Source organism: Cebidichthys violaceus, unplaced genomic scaffold, assembly GCF_023349555.1.
Source record: "Cebidichthys violaceus isolate CVI_PGR_0920_01 unplaced genomic scaffold, fCebVio1.0.p SCAF_6, whole genome shotgun sequence".
In the NCBI taxonomy this organism is placed as follows: domain Eukaryota; kingdom Metazoa; phylum Chordata; class Actinopteri; order Perciformes; family Stichaeidae; genus Cebidichthys; species Cebidichthys violaceus.
The window spans coordinates 5,611,861-5,627,390 of NW_027176816.1; the positions used below are offsets into that span (position 1 = coordinate 5,611,861).

At 41.2% G+C, this 15,530-nt stretch overlaps 3 protein-coding genes across 4 annotated transcripts; 2 read left to right on the plus strand and 1 right to left on the minus strand.

Moving 5' to 3' along the window:
• Positions 1-49: 49 nt before the first annotated feature.
• nfe2 (nuclear factor, erythroid 2) lies at positions 50-4,624 on the plus strand. Its single transcript, XM_068733816.1, has 4 exons — positions 50-239; positions 2,109-2,187; positions 2,289-2,426; positions 3,021-4,624. The coding sequence occupies exons 2-4, from the start codon at positions 2,140-2,142 to the stop codon at positions 4,284-4,286; spliced, it is 1,452 nt and encodes a 483-aa protein (XP_068589917.1). The 5' UTR covers positions 50-239; positions 2,109-2,139; the 3' UTR covers positions 4,287-4,624.
• hnrnpa1b (heterogeneous nuclear ribonucleoprotein A1b) lies at positions 4,467-8,322 on the minus strand. Of its 2 annotated transcripts, XR_011105239.1 has the most exons (12): positions 8,212-8,322; positions 7,561-7,677; positions 7,322-7,468; positions 7,011-7,221; positions 6,844-6,927; positions 6,690-6,740; positions 6,508-6,591; positions 6,259-6,405; positions 6,024-6,170; positions 5,861-5,945; positions 4,648-4,702; positions 4,467-4,559 (listed from the first exon to the last, which is right to left on the minus strand). XR_011105239.1 is itself a non-coding variant. In XM_068733817.1 (11 exons), exons 1-10 carry the CDS (start codon positions 8,221-8,223, stop codon positions 5,872-5,874), a joined length of 1,074 nt encoding a protein of 357 aa, XP_068589918.1. In that variant the 5' UTR covers positions 8,224-8,322; the 3' UTR covers positions 5,384-5,693; positions 5,861-5,871. The 2 variants fall into 2 exon arrangements, 1 of the variants encoding a protein (XP_068589918.1); XM_068733817.1 differs by lacking the exons at positions 4,467-4,559; positions 4,648-4,702 and adding an exon at positions 5,384-5,693.
• Positions 8,323-8,870: 548 nt separating this feature from the next.
• Positions 8,871-15,024, plus strand: cbx5 (chromobox homolog 5 (HP1 alpha homolog, Drosophila)). The gene is made up of 5 exons (XM_068733818.1): positions 8,871-9,025; positions 9,527-9,707; positions 10,402-10,663; positions 11,766-11,866; positions 13,692-15,024. Exons 2-5 carry the CDS (start codon positions 9,577-9,579, stop codon positions 13,831-13,833), a joined length of 636 nt encoding a protein of 211 aa, XP_068589919.1. The 5' UTR covers positions 8,871-9,025; positions 9,527-9,576; the 3' UTR covers positions 13,834-15,024.
• The last annotated feature ends 506 nt before the right edge of the window (positions 15,025-15,530 follow it).

Consider the following 15,530-nt stretch of genomic DNA (forward strand, 5'->3'; position numbering starts at 1 on the left):
TGTATGAGTAGCTGAACAGAGAGAGAGACAGACAGTTGAAGAAGAGAAAGAGCAGAAGGCCTTATTTGTTTTACTTTAGAAGTCAGCAACACCACATCATCTGTGAAAAAGAACAGATTCTCCTTTTGTTCATTTTTTTTTCTTTTCTTACCACCAGGATTGTGCTTCACATCTGAATTTTTTTTTGTTTTTGTTTTTTTACCTCATCACCTGCTGAAGAAGCAGAGAATGTTGGCCAGGTATGTTCATTCACATCATCCTTCTTCTGATTCGTCAGATCTTTTCTGTTGCAAAGCTACTGCATACTGAGAGATTACAATGTTCCCACTTAAATTAAATCTTTATAGTGGGATATTTAAGTAGATGTATCACTTCAGTAAAGTGATATTACACATAATCATATAACAAAGTGATCTATTGAACGATGTAATTACATTGTTGCTAAAGCTTCCAAGCATTGAAGTTGTAAATAATAGAGTTGAAGTAATAACACAGAGAAACATTTCATTAGAAGTTTTATCCTGCTGACTTCATTTGATTTGATTTTAGCAACTTCTTTTTAGCTGACTGGACCAGTGAAATTTGAGTGTCGACAGTGAATTATGATTCCTTACAATAAAGGAAACAGCCTTAAGAAACTTACCACAAACACAAAGCTGGTTATAGCAGGATATAATAGTTATACTGTTTCAGAAACTTTAAAAACTACAAAATAACTCACACACGACAGATGATAGCAAATAGCCTTACAGGCGGGTGCCATTGAAATAATACGCAATCTTACAAATTGTTTGCACAGAGTTTGTTTTGAAGGTCAAGAGGAAATTAGACGTTTATTTAAAATCTTAGATTAAAAAAGATAAAACACATTTGTTTGTGGATTCCACCATTACTAAGTAGAAAAATTACTTGTAAAATACAATCTGTATCTTGTAATCTGTGACACCTCAGTGTGACAGCCTGTTGTTTGATATTCCACTCCAATTAGCCTGACTTTGACTACTCATTTTTAATAATCTTTTGAATTTTAGATAATTCTAACTTCAAAGGTACCTTCGACCACTCCCATGGCTGTGTCATAACCACAAAGCAGTTACTGCATTATTGCCAGTGGAGAAGCTATAGGCTGCCACCTGGAGAGATCCCATTTATTGAAGGGAAGACTCCTGTTTGTTCAAACATATTTATTGACTCAACATGCTAAGAATGAGATATTGGAGTTGATTAAGTGACCTTCCGACTGTAAAAGTTGAGAATTAAATTGTTATTGTAGCACACACAAAAGATGACTTTTAAGTGATCCAAAGCAGTGAGACAGACACTAAGTTATATTAAGTATGTTTTTTAGCAGGGGCAACATAGATTCACGTATGGGAAAGCAATACAACAGGTACATATCTGAAGCTAATTTGCAGCCCCATTCCTGGTTTCTCTTTGAAATTGAATTAATTTCATATAAACAAGCAGATTCAGGATAAAAAGCAACAGATAAAACTAAATGTGTGTGTGTGTGTGTGTATGTGTGTGTATTGTATTTTTTAAAGTGGATCAATTCAAAAGTGATTCAGTGTCCGCTTCTCTGTTGGTGTTTAGGCAGCTGTTTCAATTGTGTGTTGAAAACTTTAAATTCTCATTGTGATTTTAACTCAAGCGGAATATTTCCAAAATTCTGAAATACAACTTGGAGATGCTAAAACTTTACAATAACGGCTACTGACAGAGTTTAAAGATTACTGCCAACATGCTAGCCATACACCAAATTTTCCAAAAAGGCAGCCATCAGGCCCCAGTGTGTTTTAAAGAGAGCGCTGTTTTCCCGCAGATTGTGTTATCAGGGGTCGGCATAGCTGCACCCGGGACAGCTGTTGGGAGGAGTTAAATCAACTGAACTGAACTCCTCATGTGCTCCAAAAGAACCTACAGAACACGCAGTCATTTATTCAGCAACGGCAGGTCTACTCATATGTAATGTGCTGTATGTATTAGTAAAGTGTGTTTGAATGCATGGTGTGACTTACTGGCTCGCAGATACTTTTTTTTTTCTTCTTCTTTCTGGTGTGACAGTTTAGATGCTGGGTAGGTAATAATAACTCTTGTGTCTTTGCCAGGTTGATCTTTTGCAACAAAAGCTTGTCCTGAATGTGTTCCACGGCGAACTATGTTCTCCCTCTGAGGAGAACCTGTGAGGTAGGTTTGTCTATGAGCTGGGAAGACAGAAACTACCACAAAATAATCTGGATTAAAATAGATTTATGAATGAGGTTATAATTTGTCTTTTCTTACACAAGGTATTAGCCACTCCAGGCAGGCTGTGTGGGGGAGTGTCCATGTCAAATCCTTACCCTGGAGCCAGGTCTCATGGAGCTCCTCAGGACACAGAGATGGATGTGGCTTGGCAGGAGCTGATGGCCATCACAGAGCTGCAGGTAACTCTTCAGCACTGACACATTGTAAACATCTATTTTTATTTATGGAAAAAGGCTACTATATGTTTTGTGTCTATTCCCGAAAAATGCCAATGTTATCACAATATCTCATGCTGCATTATCATAGAGAGGCAGTTTATTTTGTATTAAACAAATTACTAAATCCAACATGTTTCATTCTAGTGGAATGAATACTTCCTCTTTTCACGTGTTGCTAACTGTTGAAAAACTAATACTTAGCTGAGGAAGGCAACAATGGCCCATTTGAATGATGGCAGGATGAAGAGATTGTGAGAGGGGGCAAGTGCTGCATGTTGCTAGCGGCCCCCTGCACCGCACAATAGCCATCTGTTTCCAGGTGAAACCTGATCACATCTATGAGAGCCCTTCATAGGCTATGGGTGGCATGCTGAAGTGGGGGCAAACAGTTAGTGAGCCAGATGAAATGCAAAAAATACACAGTTCCACCAATTAATTAAGAGTTGTTGCAAATTTGATTATTGCCTTCAATCTTGTTATTGCCATTAGGGTGACATGTACACTGATGTACCGGTCATTCATAACTGGCCACGCCTTATTTTGTTTTTGTTGCAGGAGTTTGAAGTCTCCAGTGCAGGCTCCTATGAAACAGCACAGTACCAAAACATGGAGCCCATGGTCCCTATGGGAGGATATGAGACTCCTCCTGCTGCCTGTGAGCTCAGCACTGCTGCCACTTATGATGGATGTTACTCTGAAGAGGTGCCCATCTGTCATCGTCCAGGCAGCAACGCAGAGGCAATGTACGGACACCCTGATTCTCAGCACAATCAAAGAATGCTGCCCATGTCTTCTCACACACAGCCCTCACACATGGCTCTTAGGGAGCAGATGAACATGTCCGGTACCAGCCAAGGGCACAGGAGGGCCAACGCTTGTCTCGCTCAGGATCTACGTCGGCACATGCTGTGGACTACACACGGACAAAGTTCACACGCTCGCCCAGCTGATGATCTGGAGTCGGACTCTGGTCTGTCCCTGGGTTCTAGTCCACCTTTGGCCTCCCCAGATAATCCTGTTGGTGGTGCACCAGGTTACCAGAGTGTAGACATAGGCATGACTTATAGTGATGGAGAACCAGACAGCATGGCTGAACATGCCAGAAGAGCACAAGTCTATTACTCAATGGACTACCAGAGTCAAGCTCACTCATATTCCCACTCAGGTGCACATCCATCTTATTTTTCAACACAAACGACTTTATCTCATACTCAACCTACTGCTCTGACTAGGTCAGTGAAACAGCAGGGTCAGACCTCTGCTCTGGGCAACCTGCACATTGACTCTGGAGTGTCCAGCAGAGGGAGCTCACAATATAATGTGTATGCAAAACCACAAGGAAGTAGCTCCACTCCAGGTCCACTAAGCAGAGATGAGCGGCGGGCCGTGTCTTTGAAGATCCCCTTCCCAATGGAGAAGATCATCAATCTACCTGTGGATGACTTCAATGAGCTCCTGACACAGTATACTCTGACAGAGACTCAACTAGCACTGGTCAGGGACATCAGACGGAGAGGGAAGAACAAGGTGGCAGCTCAGAACTGCAGGAAGAGGAAGCTTGAGAGCATATTTCACCTCGAAAGAGAGCTGAACCAGCTGCATGCTAAAAGAGAGCACCTGGCACAGGAAAGAGTCGAGTTCCAGCGCAGCTTGGCTTTTCTTAAATGTCGTCTTACAGACCTTTATTCAGAAGTATTTTCCCACTTGAGAGATGAGAATGGACAACCATACTCAATAGATGAATACGCCCTACAACAGACACCTGATGGTAAAGTTTATTTGGTACCTCACGCAACTATGCAAAATAGAGAGCCCTGCTGATTAATGGATAGTCTCATGATTTCATTCCCCTGCAGAATGAGGTATACTGCCAGATTGTGCCAATCGACAGCACATTGACTGAAATGTATTTAATGTTTTATGACCCTTATGTCAGACTTGCCATACATGCATCATTGGACACCTTTCAACATCCTACAATTGACTGAAACCACACCAGAGTTCCTTATAAAAAATTCTTTATTAAAAAATATAAATAGACACTGCACAGCAGTTTTAAGATTAAAAAAGCACCAGCATGATTGTTCAGCAAACCTGTAAAGACAAAAAGAAAAAAAAAAAAAGTTAAATAAAAAGGAAAACTTAAAAAAAAAAAAAAATGTGAAGGTCTTACTGAATGTACCTGATTTAGCCATTGTCACTGAAATGAAGTCAGGTTTTGAAGACCAGGGAGTTTCCTGGAAAGCAGAAACACCAAATAAGTAAAGTGCTTCTTACACAAAAATATCATTTTTGTTCACAGCATGCAATATGTTGTAGGGCCTCTATGCACAATTAGGAGGCCAATTTTACCAGTGAACATAGGTGTAAGTCATAATAAAAACTTGTTTGCAGAAATATTTCATGTCATTACTGGGCTACACAACTTACTACCAGCTACATGAAAAAGCAAGACATACTATCAGTAGTTGAGAAGTCTGGTCTTACCTACAGAAAGCACTTAAGCCTTTTGGAAGCTGCTGCCTGCTAGCCTCAGGCTTCTGTTCTCACTCTCCCCTGCTTCAATGATCCTGGCGACGGTTTTGCTACTTCTCTCCCTCAGCTGGCTTCCATGACTAGCCTCAAAGACTTTGCATGTAAGCTAGCATCCTCCAGTTGATCTTTGCAGAACTCAGGGTAGTCTGTACCAAGTGGTGGGCTCTTTATGGTGGAAGTATTTGTGCACCACTTCTCATTCCTCAACCAGTATTGTAAATGCACTTACTCATGATGTATATGGTGAATAGCGCAGGGCTTCTCACACATCACATGGATTCTTTGGCTGCTTGCATTATGTGAAATATGTCCCTCATCCCACAATGTGCAGCACCTGATAGTGAACCCTCCCTTTCCCAAACCACTCAAGAGGCTAACAACACTTTGTAAAAAAACTGAAAGATTTGTTTATTTCAGCTTGGATGCAGTTACAAATAAAAACCAGACTTTAAAGAAAAACAATCTACATAAAACCTCATTGGAATGCTTGCTTTCCCAAAAAACACATTCGATGAAAAAACACAAAACGTTTAAATGAAGACCCTCCATGATTTATCTACTGTACATCTCTTCTTGCAGCAGCTGTAACCTGCCACAACTGTTTGGCTGAGCAGATTTAGGAGGTAAACCTGCAGCTGCCCTGTCAATTCGCTTGCTCTCCTCTCCTTGCTCTCCTCTCCTAAGTACTCAGTCCTGTTGAACAATACGGAACAACATTGTTAACTGTGCACTGACTTCATATGACCTGACATCCAGAGTGATTTGAAAAAATGTGTTATCTACACTTAACGAGTCCCTGCAACTACAAACTCTGGTTTTATGAAAAGATTAAAAGTTCAGGCGTGCCAGTGAGCACTTACCATTTCACATTTCAAAAACGTCCTGAGCGTCCATATCCGCCACCATTGTTTGAGCCCCCTCCATAGCCGCCGCCGCCACCACCACCTGGGAACAAAGGGAAACTTAGCTTACAGAAACTATGCCAAACGGTAAGCATCCTTGCATTGCCTTCCTTCATCTTACCGAAGTTCCTGCCAACTCCGCCGCCGCCGCCACCACCACCAAAGTTGTTCTTCATTGGGCCAAAATTGGAGGCCTGGGGGTCGTAGTGGCCCATGTTGTTGTAGTTATTTCCGCCGCCACCGCTGCTCCCTCCTCCACCACAGTTACCTGTGAGAATTTGCAAGCAGACCAACATCTTAAGTAAATCACATCTTGAGCACAGAAACGTTAATTTACCGGGAGCTAAAACACTTACCATAGCCGTTGCTCTCATAGCCATTTCCTCCATAGCCTCCACCGCCACCGCCTCCACCACCTCCACCACCCTGGTTGTAACCTTGGTTATATCCTCGGTTGCCACCATTGTTATATCCCCCAGGACCGCCGGGACCACCTCCATAGCCTACAACACAAATATTTTAATTCATTGCCATGCAGCAACTGTTGAAATAATTCAACCCACGCAGACAAGATTGTCAGGGGAAGTGTGTGAGAAACTACTTACCACCACCACCACCTCCGCCTCCATTACCACCACCATCACCTCCATTGCAATTGTAAGGACCATCTCCATATCTACCCCTGCCGCCTGAAAAGGGATAAATATCAAAAGTTAGGCTTCAGGCACTATTATAATAATGCAATTAAATGGATTATTATGTAGCCCCATCATAAAAGAAGTCTTACCCTGATTGAAGCCTCGGTCATATTCATAGGGCCTTCCACCGCTGCTGCGGCCTAAACCATAACACAATCATTACTTCTGGAATAGTGTCAAACTGCCAGTGTTTTAAAAAAACCACTGCTAAGAATTTTGCATAAAAGAGTTGACCTCTCATACCCATTCCCGTAGTCTGCATTTCCTGCCTTGTAAGAGCCTTCCTCACCTCACAGTTGTGAGAGTTGATTGTGTGGTATTTCTGGACTGTGGGGACAAAAAGATAAAGTGAGTAGCCATTCGATACAGGAAGGTCAACCTGCAGGAGAACAACGAGCATTTGTACTTACTGACAATCCTGTCGACCGAATCGTGATCATCAAATGTCACGAAGGCAAAGCCCCTCTTCTTTCCAGTATTACGGTCGGTCATGATATCAATGACCTCGATTTTGCCAAATTGTGTGAAGTAATCTCGCAAGTGGGACTCCTCGGTATCTTCCTTGATGCCCCCAACAAAGATCTTTTTCACGGTCACGTGGGCACCTGGCCGGTTTGAATCCTGTGAGCAAAGATATTGTTGTTACTATACATGCCTTTCCTTTACAAACGCATAATACACTCAATACGAGGTGTGTCAAAAAATATCAAATCCAACATACCTCTCTGGAAACTGCTCGTTTGGGTTCAACCACTCTTCCATCAACCTTGTGGGGGCGGGCAGACATGGCAGCATCAACCTCATCCACCGATGAGTATGTGACAAATCCAAAGCCCCTTGATCTCTTTGTGTTGGGATCCCTCATGACCTTAAGGAGAAGATTTCAGTTATTCCCAGTGTTACCCACTAGTGCACTATAATGTATAACCATGTCGCAGGGAGATTGTGAAGTCCACTTACCACACAGTCAGTAAGGCTCCCCCATTGCTCAAAATGAGCCCGCAGGCTTTCGTCTGTGGTCTCGAAGCTCAAACCTCCGATGAACAGCTTGCGGAGCTGCTCCGGTTCACGTGGGACCTGACGATGCACAACGGACAGAGCAGAGACGGTAACATTAGAGAACAATCACCAGCACTGACCGGAGCGCCGGGTGCCAAGTCGTGCATGACTACATTAACAATAACCCGCTTCAGAACGAACAACGCGGTAACGTACGGCCCACTCGTTTATGAAGCCAGTCTTGCGTCACATATCAAAAATCGGGACGTCGCCGCCATTACCGTTAGCGGACCGGCCTGGTGATAAGTAGCGCTTTTAGCAACAGTTAGACACAAACACTTAACGCATGCGTGTTAAATGCAGTGTATTTGCATTTAGAGTAGTATTACTTAAGACAAGCATGTAGTGAAATTCTTGAATTTCGTACATAGCTGGAGAGCAAGAACAAAAGGGCCACGAGGCCCAGCTGCTGTAAAATGGCGGATTTACCAGGCTTGATATACAACACAATACAACGCCTCGCCTATTCGCAATGGCTGCAAATAAACTGCTTTACAGACGCACAGTGTGCAGGATAATGGCCTAAAACCGGTTTCCAAATGCGATACTCACATCTTTCGACATGTTTGCGGGAGAATCCTTGAAGACTCCTTGTGGACTGACCGGAGAAAAGCGATCTGCGTCAGACGAGCCTAGCCTGGTTCCCAACGATAGAATAAATAGCAAAGGAAACACCTCTTTCACACAGCAATTGGCCCAGTTGTTCCCGCTGCAGTCTGTCGTCTGCAGTGGTTGAATCTGGATTGGTCCAAATTCTATCAATCACTACCAACCGCCAATGACGTGGCGGTAGGCGGTGCATTTCACAACCACGACGATAAAACATGGATGTTGTTTGAAGACAAATGTGTAAGATATCGAGTATTGTATGTGATACAACCGGGCCAAAGCCACGAATGTACTGAGCAAAAGCCCCCCCAAAGAAACCACCAAATCTTAAATTATTCAGATGTTTGACTTGTGGTTGCAGGTGTAGCTGCGCCTTTCTCGATAAAGCAACGTCAACACAGCTTTCACTACCTTACCATAAATACGTTTATGTCTTGCGTTAAGTTTTATAACGTGACGCACCCATTTATATTACAATAAACACGTTCCAAACTATGTTAGACTGAATTTATACTCGTTGTAGGAGCATATTCGCTTGGTAAATATGTGGGTCATCAGCTGACCTAGGGGCGGGTACCTTCATTGTGCGTCTTTACCGCGCGCTTTTTACGCACAGGCAAGCGCACAGCACCTTTATGTGATCCGGGCTATATGCTAAAGTAGCTCCAGCGTTGGCCCTCAGAGACCGCAGGTCCACAAAAGACAAGTGTTATCGACGAAGTTGACCGGTCTGACCGACGATCTACGCGTCCAGAAGGTAGGCAATTGTCAACACAGTGCGAAATGCTCCATGCTGCTGCATGTATCGTTCAACAATGTCAATTTTGTATCAGTGTTAGCTGGTAGCTAGTAGCTGTTGAGGCGTTAGCTTGCAAGCTAACGGTACCTGCTTAAGCAAGTTTTGCCTTTCGTGCCCATTGGTTTGGTAGTTGTTTAGCAAACACAACCTCATTTCTTCATTTCCATGTGCACGTCTTACGTTTTCTGTCAACGTTATGTCATTTGAGCGAGTGGACAACCACGGAGACGTATCCATCCAGTCTGTTAGTTCAGCATGTTTATCAGTTTGTCGTGCCTGTTGCAGATTTGGAGTAATGACAATGAAATGATGTCGTTCGTTGATATACGACAGGAGCCTATCTAACGTTAGCTAGTTAGAGCCTGATTCGTGATCAACGTTATATGACTGACTGTGTCGGCTGGAACATATTATCCATACTTTTCTTAACGTTAGCTTCTCCATCGTTTTCCTGTCCAGGAAAGTGCCATTGGCCTGCGACAGCGTAGTGTTCACCAACAAACTTTGCTATGGGCAAAAAGTCTCGCGAAGAAGACTCCTCATCATCTGATGAGGAAGAGTATGTTGTGGAGAAGGTGCTGGACAGGAGAGTGGTGAAAGGCAGGGTCGAGTTCTTCCTCAAGTGGAAAGGATATTCAGAGTAAGTTGTTTTCTTTGCCAGTATGCGATGCAGTCTTGCACTTACACCGCCACAGATTTTAAGCTTACGTTACCTAAACGCCATCAACGAGGTGCTGAGCAATAGTGTATTATTGGGCAATGTGGGCTAAATATCTGTCATTAATGTGGATAGCATTAGCCAAGCCTGCAGGGCCAAATTCAACAGCCACATAGAGTTACCCTCTAATGCTGCCCCAAAGACTAGGACGTAATAGATACTGAAGATTAAAAGATACATGACAGTGACATGACAGTGTTATGGACATCTAGGGCTAGGCATTATGGCTTCTGCATTGTTATAGGTCATTTCATATCTTGATAACGATACATCACAATATAGGATGTTTCTGGTAGTTTAATGAATAAAACGTCTTATGACATACCCACATGGTAAAGCCTATGCAATAAGACTTTCTGCTAAATGTACAACACAAACAACACATATTTGCAGCTATACACCGACTTCATACATGCACCCAAATGCAGAGTAATCAGATTAAGACAATAGTTTGAGTTTGATCCGATTTCTGGAGAAGTTATACTCAGTGTGTGCTTGTTATTATCAATTTTGACCACGTAATTGTGTATCCTGATATATGATTTAATCCCGATACGATTCCATTTAATGATAATATATCAAGTTTGTTAATAAAAAATTATGTGATCCTCTTCAGAAAACACAACACCTGGGAGCCAGAGAAGAATCTGGGCTGTCCTGAGCTTATTTCAGAATTCATGAAGACTTATAAGAAAAGCAGCAGCAGTGGTGGAAGCTCCACGCCCAGCAGTGGGGCCAGCAAATCAGTCACAGCCTCCTCGGGTCGCTCCAAAGACTCCAGTAGCTCGAAGAAGAGAAGCTCTGATGATGAGGAGGAGGAGGAGGAGGAAGAGGAGGAGGAGGTAGAGGGTGGAAGTAAGCCCAAAAAGAAGAAGGAGGTATGTAATGTGTTGGTGCAGTAGTTTATCATTTCAAAACAAGTCTGCAGTGGATGGGGTATCATTTAGTTTTTTTATAGATACTTTGCACATGTGAAGTTGACTAAAAAGTAGCTTTCCACTCTTAAAAGAAACAATAGCGTAGCTCTTGATTAAAACCTCATTATTTGAACGTTAAATAACAGCTGATGGGGTCTTATCTTAGAAGAGAGAGAAACTGTCTCTTTTATATATTTACAAGGAAACACTTCAGCAGCTTTTCATTGATTTGCCAAAGTCTCTGCTGGTTTTCTTTGACATGCAGCAAACTTATATGGGATCAGTGGGTTAGGAACATTTCATATTTTCTCTATTGAGCAATTCATTTTCAAGTTAATTCTCTAGATTGTAGCTTTAAAACCAACACTTGTCATATAACAATATCCAAAATGTAAAACAATATCTAGTTTTGTATCATGCTATTGATATATTCCCCAGCCCTTCAATAATGACTATTTTAACAGAGATTTAAAAAAAAGTGTAACCTTATGTATTATATACAATTCAAATAGTTTGAACCCAAAGTGTTGCATGCCAGGGTAGAGGATGGTTGTCACCCTTTTTTTCTCAAATACTCTTCATTCCAGAAAAGCGTGAGTGACCCTCGGTCATTATTGAACCAAAACAGTCTTTGCATTCATGCTCTAAATATTGAGTTAGTCCGTTTTTCTTTGGGCCAGTCTATAGTATGATGAGCTGAGGTTCATATAATACTAAACCAAAGCTAACTGTCTATTTCTATCGTGATGTTTTAAGATTAGCTTTGCTTAAGGAACCCACCTGTTTATATTCCAGCTTGTTATAAGCTGCCTTGTTGTGCACTTGACTGTGAAACTGGAACCTGTTGCAAACTCCTCATACAAAATATCATCTCTTTGTGTGGAGGACTTTCTACAAGCTAAAAGCCTGAAAGACAAGTCAAAGCTGCAGAGCAGTCCTTTCAGTGGCCGGCGAGCCCAAACCGTTGAACGCAATTAGTCTACAATCTAACGGTTGTTAATAACATACTCCAGTATTTTTTTGTATGCTATATAAACATTTTTCTCTTTTTATTGTCCTCCAGGAGGACATTCTAGTTGCACGTGGCTTTGAGAGAGGACTGGAGCCAGAGAAGATCATCGGAGCAACTGACTCATGTGGAGACCTAATGTTTCTTATGAAGTGGTAGGTTTCATCTCCAAATTTGCATGTGGAACACAGTTTGGGCCCAATGTTGCTGTGTGAAATGTAATCACTATTCAAAAATAAAGGAAAGTTGTCATTTAAAACCAGTACTAAAATGACTAACTTTGATGTTAAATCAAGGGCGGTCCCCGAATCAGGATGTTTAGAGTTGGCACGTCAAACCACTGCATTGAGTTTTGTATATTAATTTGTCACACTTTTTTAATTTTTCATGGTGCCCCTAGTTTTGTGGGAAGGTAATTTTAAGACAGCTAAAAAATAAAAGACATATTTTCTAAGAAATCCTTATTAAAGATATGTGGTTCCGTGGCCCGTGTCTGTACTCAGACACACTGTTTTCTTTTTCTGAACCTTCAGGACTCCTGCAGCATTCTAATCAATTGCATCTACAAATAAATGTTTCAGCTACCACAAGAGTCTCATGACATGAGCTTAGGGGTTCTGAATATATATATATATATATATATATATATATATATATATATATATATATATATATCTATCTCTTTATCTCATAAGTAATCTGCGTTGGTCTTTCCACTTAATCAGATACTTGGTATTCATATTTCCTCTGAAAACTGTTATACCGCTGGTTTCTGGGTGTTGTTGACCCTTTGGTCCTGCGGGTGTTGCCAGCAACAGTTTCTCTCTGCACTGGTGCTGCTGCTTGTGACCTGTCGGGCATGATTCTTTTAAACGGCAGCTCTGAATGTGCCAGATTGCCACTGACAAATTACCCATTAGCAGCACTAATAGCCTAGCTGTCCATTCGTGTACAAACAGTAAGCCACACCATAAAATTTTATGTCATTACATATTAGCTAGATGGATATATGTGTGTAGTACCTCGTCACTCATGCCCGACCAAGCAGCATTCCAGGGTGAGGCAACAGTTGTACCTTAGCTGGTTTGGTCATTAACTTTTTTTTTTTTAAATGAATGCTTAAAAAATCTATAGGAATATAAAAAGGAAAATAAATGTAATCACGGCGCATCCTAAACAGATTCACAAGCTCCATCTGCCTACTTTTCCTATAAGCACTATTTATAATGTGTTACTATTCGTAATTGTTTTGATTTTGAAACATCTGACTCAAATTATGAAAGGTAAGCAAATATTGAATTACACAAAAACATCCAACTACAACAAACAGTATCACCCAAAGCAGATTTATTTTACACTGTGGTTGATTTTAAATGTACACTGAAAAACCCAAAACATAAATATTTCCTAATATGACTGACATGTTAATGACAGTTTCATTTACGTCTAATGGCCTCTTTTAGACACAACGCGACAGTGGTGTCACTGCTATCTGAAAACAATTTATTTCCTGTGGCTTGTCCCGCGTCACCGCAGCTTTTCAGTCGTCCAGCAAAGCACAAGTGTGCTGAACCCAGCGGCTAACGCAACTCCAACCAGGTTCTGTCTGACAGGGCCGTAACAGTGAGGGGGAAAATAAACTGGATAAATTTCATAAAAGCATTCACAAGGACCGCTAAATTATATAATCCCTGATTTAAAAAAAGAAAAAAAAAAGAGAATTATTTGAAGTTAAAAAGTTTGTACGAAATGTCACATCAATAAAGATAATTAAAATGTATGCATTGTAATTACAAGAACATACAGTCGTGTGTAGGAGAATGTGTTTATGATGTAGACTTTTCTAACACATTCTAATCTATTATTAGTTGCTATCTTTGGAAAAACTCCAAGACAGAGCTATTACATGTATGGAAAAGTGTATTATCCAACTTGTGCAGAGATTCACAATTCTAAGCTTTGGTCCTTCATCTCTTGCAGGAAAGACTCTGATGAGGCCGATCTCGTGCTCGCCAAGGAGGCCAATAATAAGTGCCCACAGATTGTCATAGCCTTCTATGAGGAACGTCTCACCTGGCACGAAGACAGTGACAAGAAGGAGAAGGACGCGGTTACAGCATGAGTGCATCACCTCAGGAGGAAGCCGCACCTCCTCCAATGCAGGGACAACCTTGGAGTCAGACATTTTTCACACCCAAACCTCCCATCTTTGCTCTTCACCGTGTCCAACAAAGACAGCGAACACAGTCGTGTTATCTCCATCCATGCCCCATTGGAGCACAAAGGCCCCAGACTGCTGAGCAGGATCCATCAGACAGGAGGGGGAGCTGTAGCAGACATGGGTGACATGCTACTGGGGAGGGTTTCTGCTGTTCTGTCTTTGTATTCTGTTCTTTCCTTTGTCAGTGTCTTAACACATCATGTTTTAGTGCTCTCAGAATACGGTTGTGTCAGTAAGGTATGTTGCATCTCTGAGCACGTGTGGCCATCTGTTAAAACTCAGAACATAGTCCAGAGTTGGTGAAAGCTGTGTCAACTGTGAGCTTGTCCCATGGCAGGTGCACACCCCCCATCATTAGGTCTGTATAGGCGGTGCATCTCTTTGCTTTAAGAACCCTCTTACACCACTGAAGATAAAATCGTAGTATTAAATATTAAGGAAGCAACAACCGCAGCGCTTTCCTGACTGCATAATCACTTCCTTTTTCAAAACTTTTTATCTCTTGTAGATTTTTTCAGTTTGTCCTGTCTACCGGTACATAACTACTAAATTTGCAAACTTGCAGAAGACACCGGCCAATTTATAATGTTGTGATGATATCCTTGTTTATTTTTTATGAAATTGTCATTTTTATCTCTTATTTCCAAGTTTTAACATGTGAATGTTGTGGTGTTTTTTTAATTTCTTTACCCTATCACTAGTTCAAGAAAAGGACAATAAACATTTTGCTCACTTGAACCATTTTTTTTGTTTTGTTTTATTAATTGCAGTGTTATCTTTGGACCACTCTCATGTTCACAGGTTAGACAGTCGTCACTGTCAACATGAAATGAAACCAGCATCAATCACCCATCATTAGGGGGCTGCCACCTTGTGGCTAAAAGATGGAAATCTTTTTGACCAAGTGACCAATCTCTGATGACAAACCTGCAGTTTTAATGGTGTTATTGATCTTGTTAGTTAGTGATACTTCAATAGATTTTTTTTTTTTTACAGTGTAAGTGTGAAAAAAAATCCACCATGCAATTATAGTATTTGTTGTTCATCATTGTATTGTTATTTTGAAACATTAAAACCAGTTTCTGATTGGAAGATGCATATTCTGGGTTTGATTGGGATGAGTCATTTGATTATTCTTGGCCATAACTATTCAAGTTTTTCAGAAGGACGATGTTACTACCTGACAAGCGGACGTCAATTCTTCTACAAGATGGATGTCGGTTTTGTAGTTTGATCTGCTGTGTTCCAACATGGACTCTTTGGACACATTTTTAGCGTTGCAAGATCTATTTTTGTTCGTTTATTTTTTGGCTTTAATCCGCATTGTTAATGAAGACTGACCTCCCCTTTCATACATACAACTCCCTCAATATCACTGGTTATGGTTTTGGTGTAATTCTCTGTCATTAAAATATTTTGTCATTTCAGACCCTTAAGCTCTGTCCTCAGTTTTTCCAGGTGCTGAATTTTTTAAAAGTAGACTCTTGTGTCCACTAAATGTTACAAATATGTGTACAGTAGCACCCTTTAATAAACATTTTCACTGTTAACATTCTTGTCAGTTGACTTTTGTTTTAATACGTGAAAGGAATTTCTGC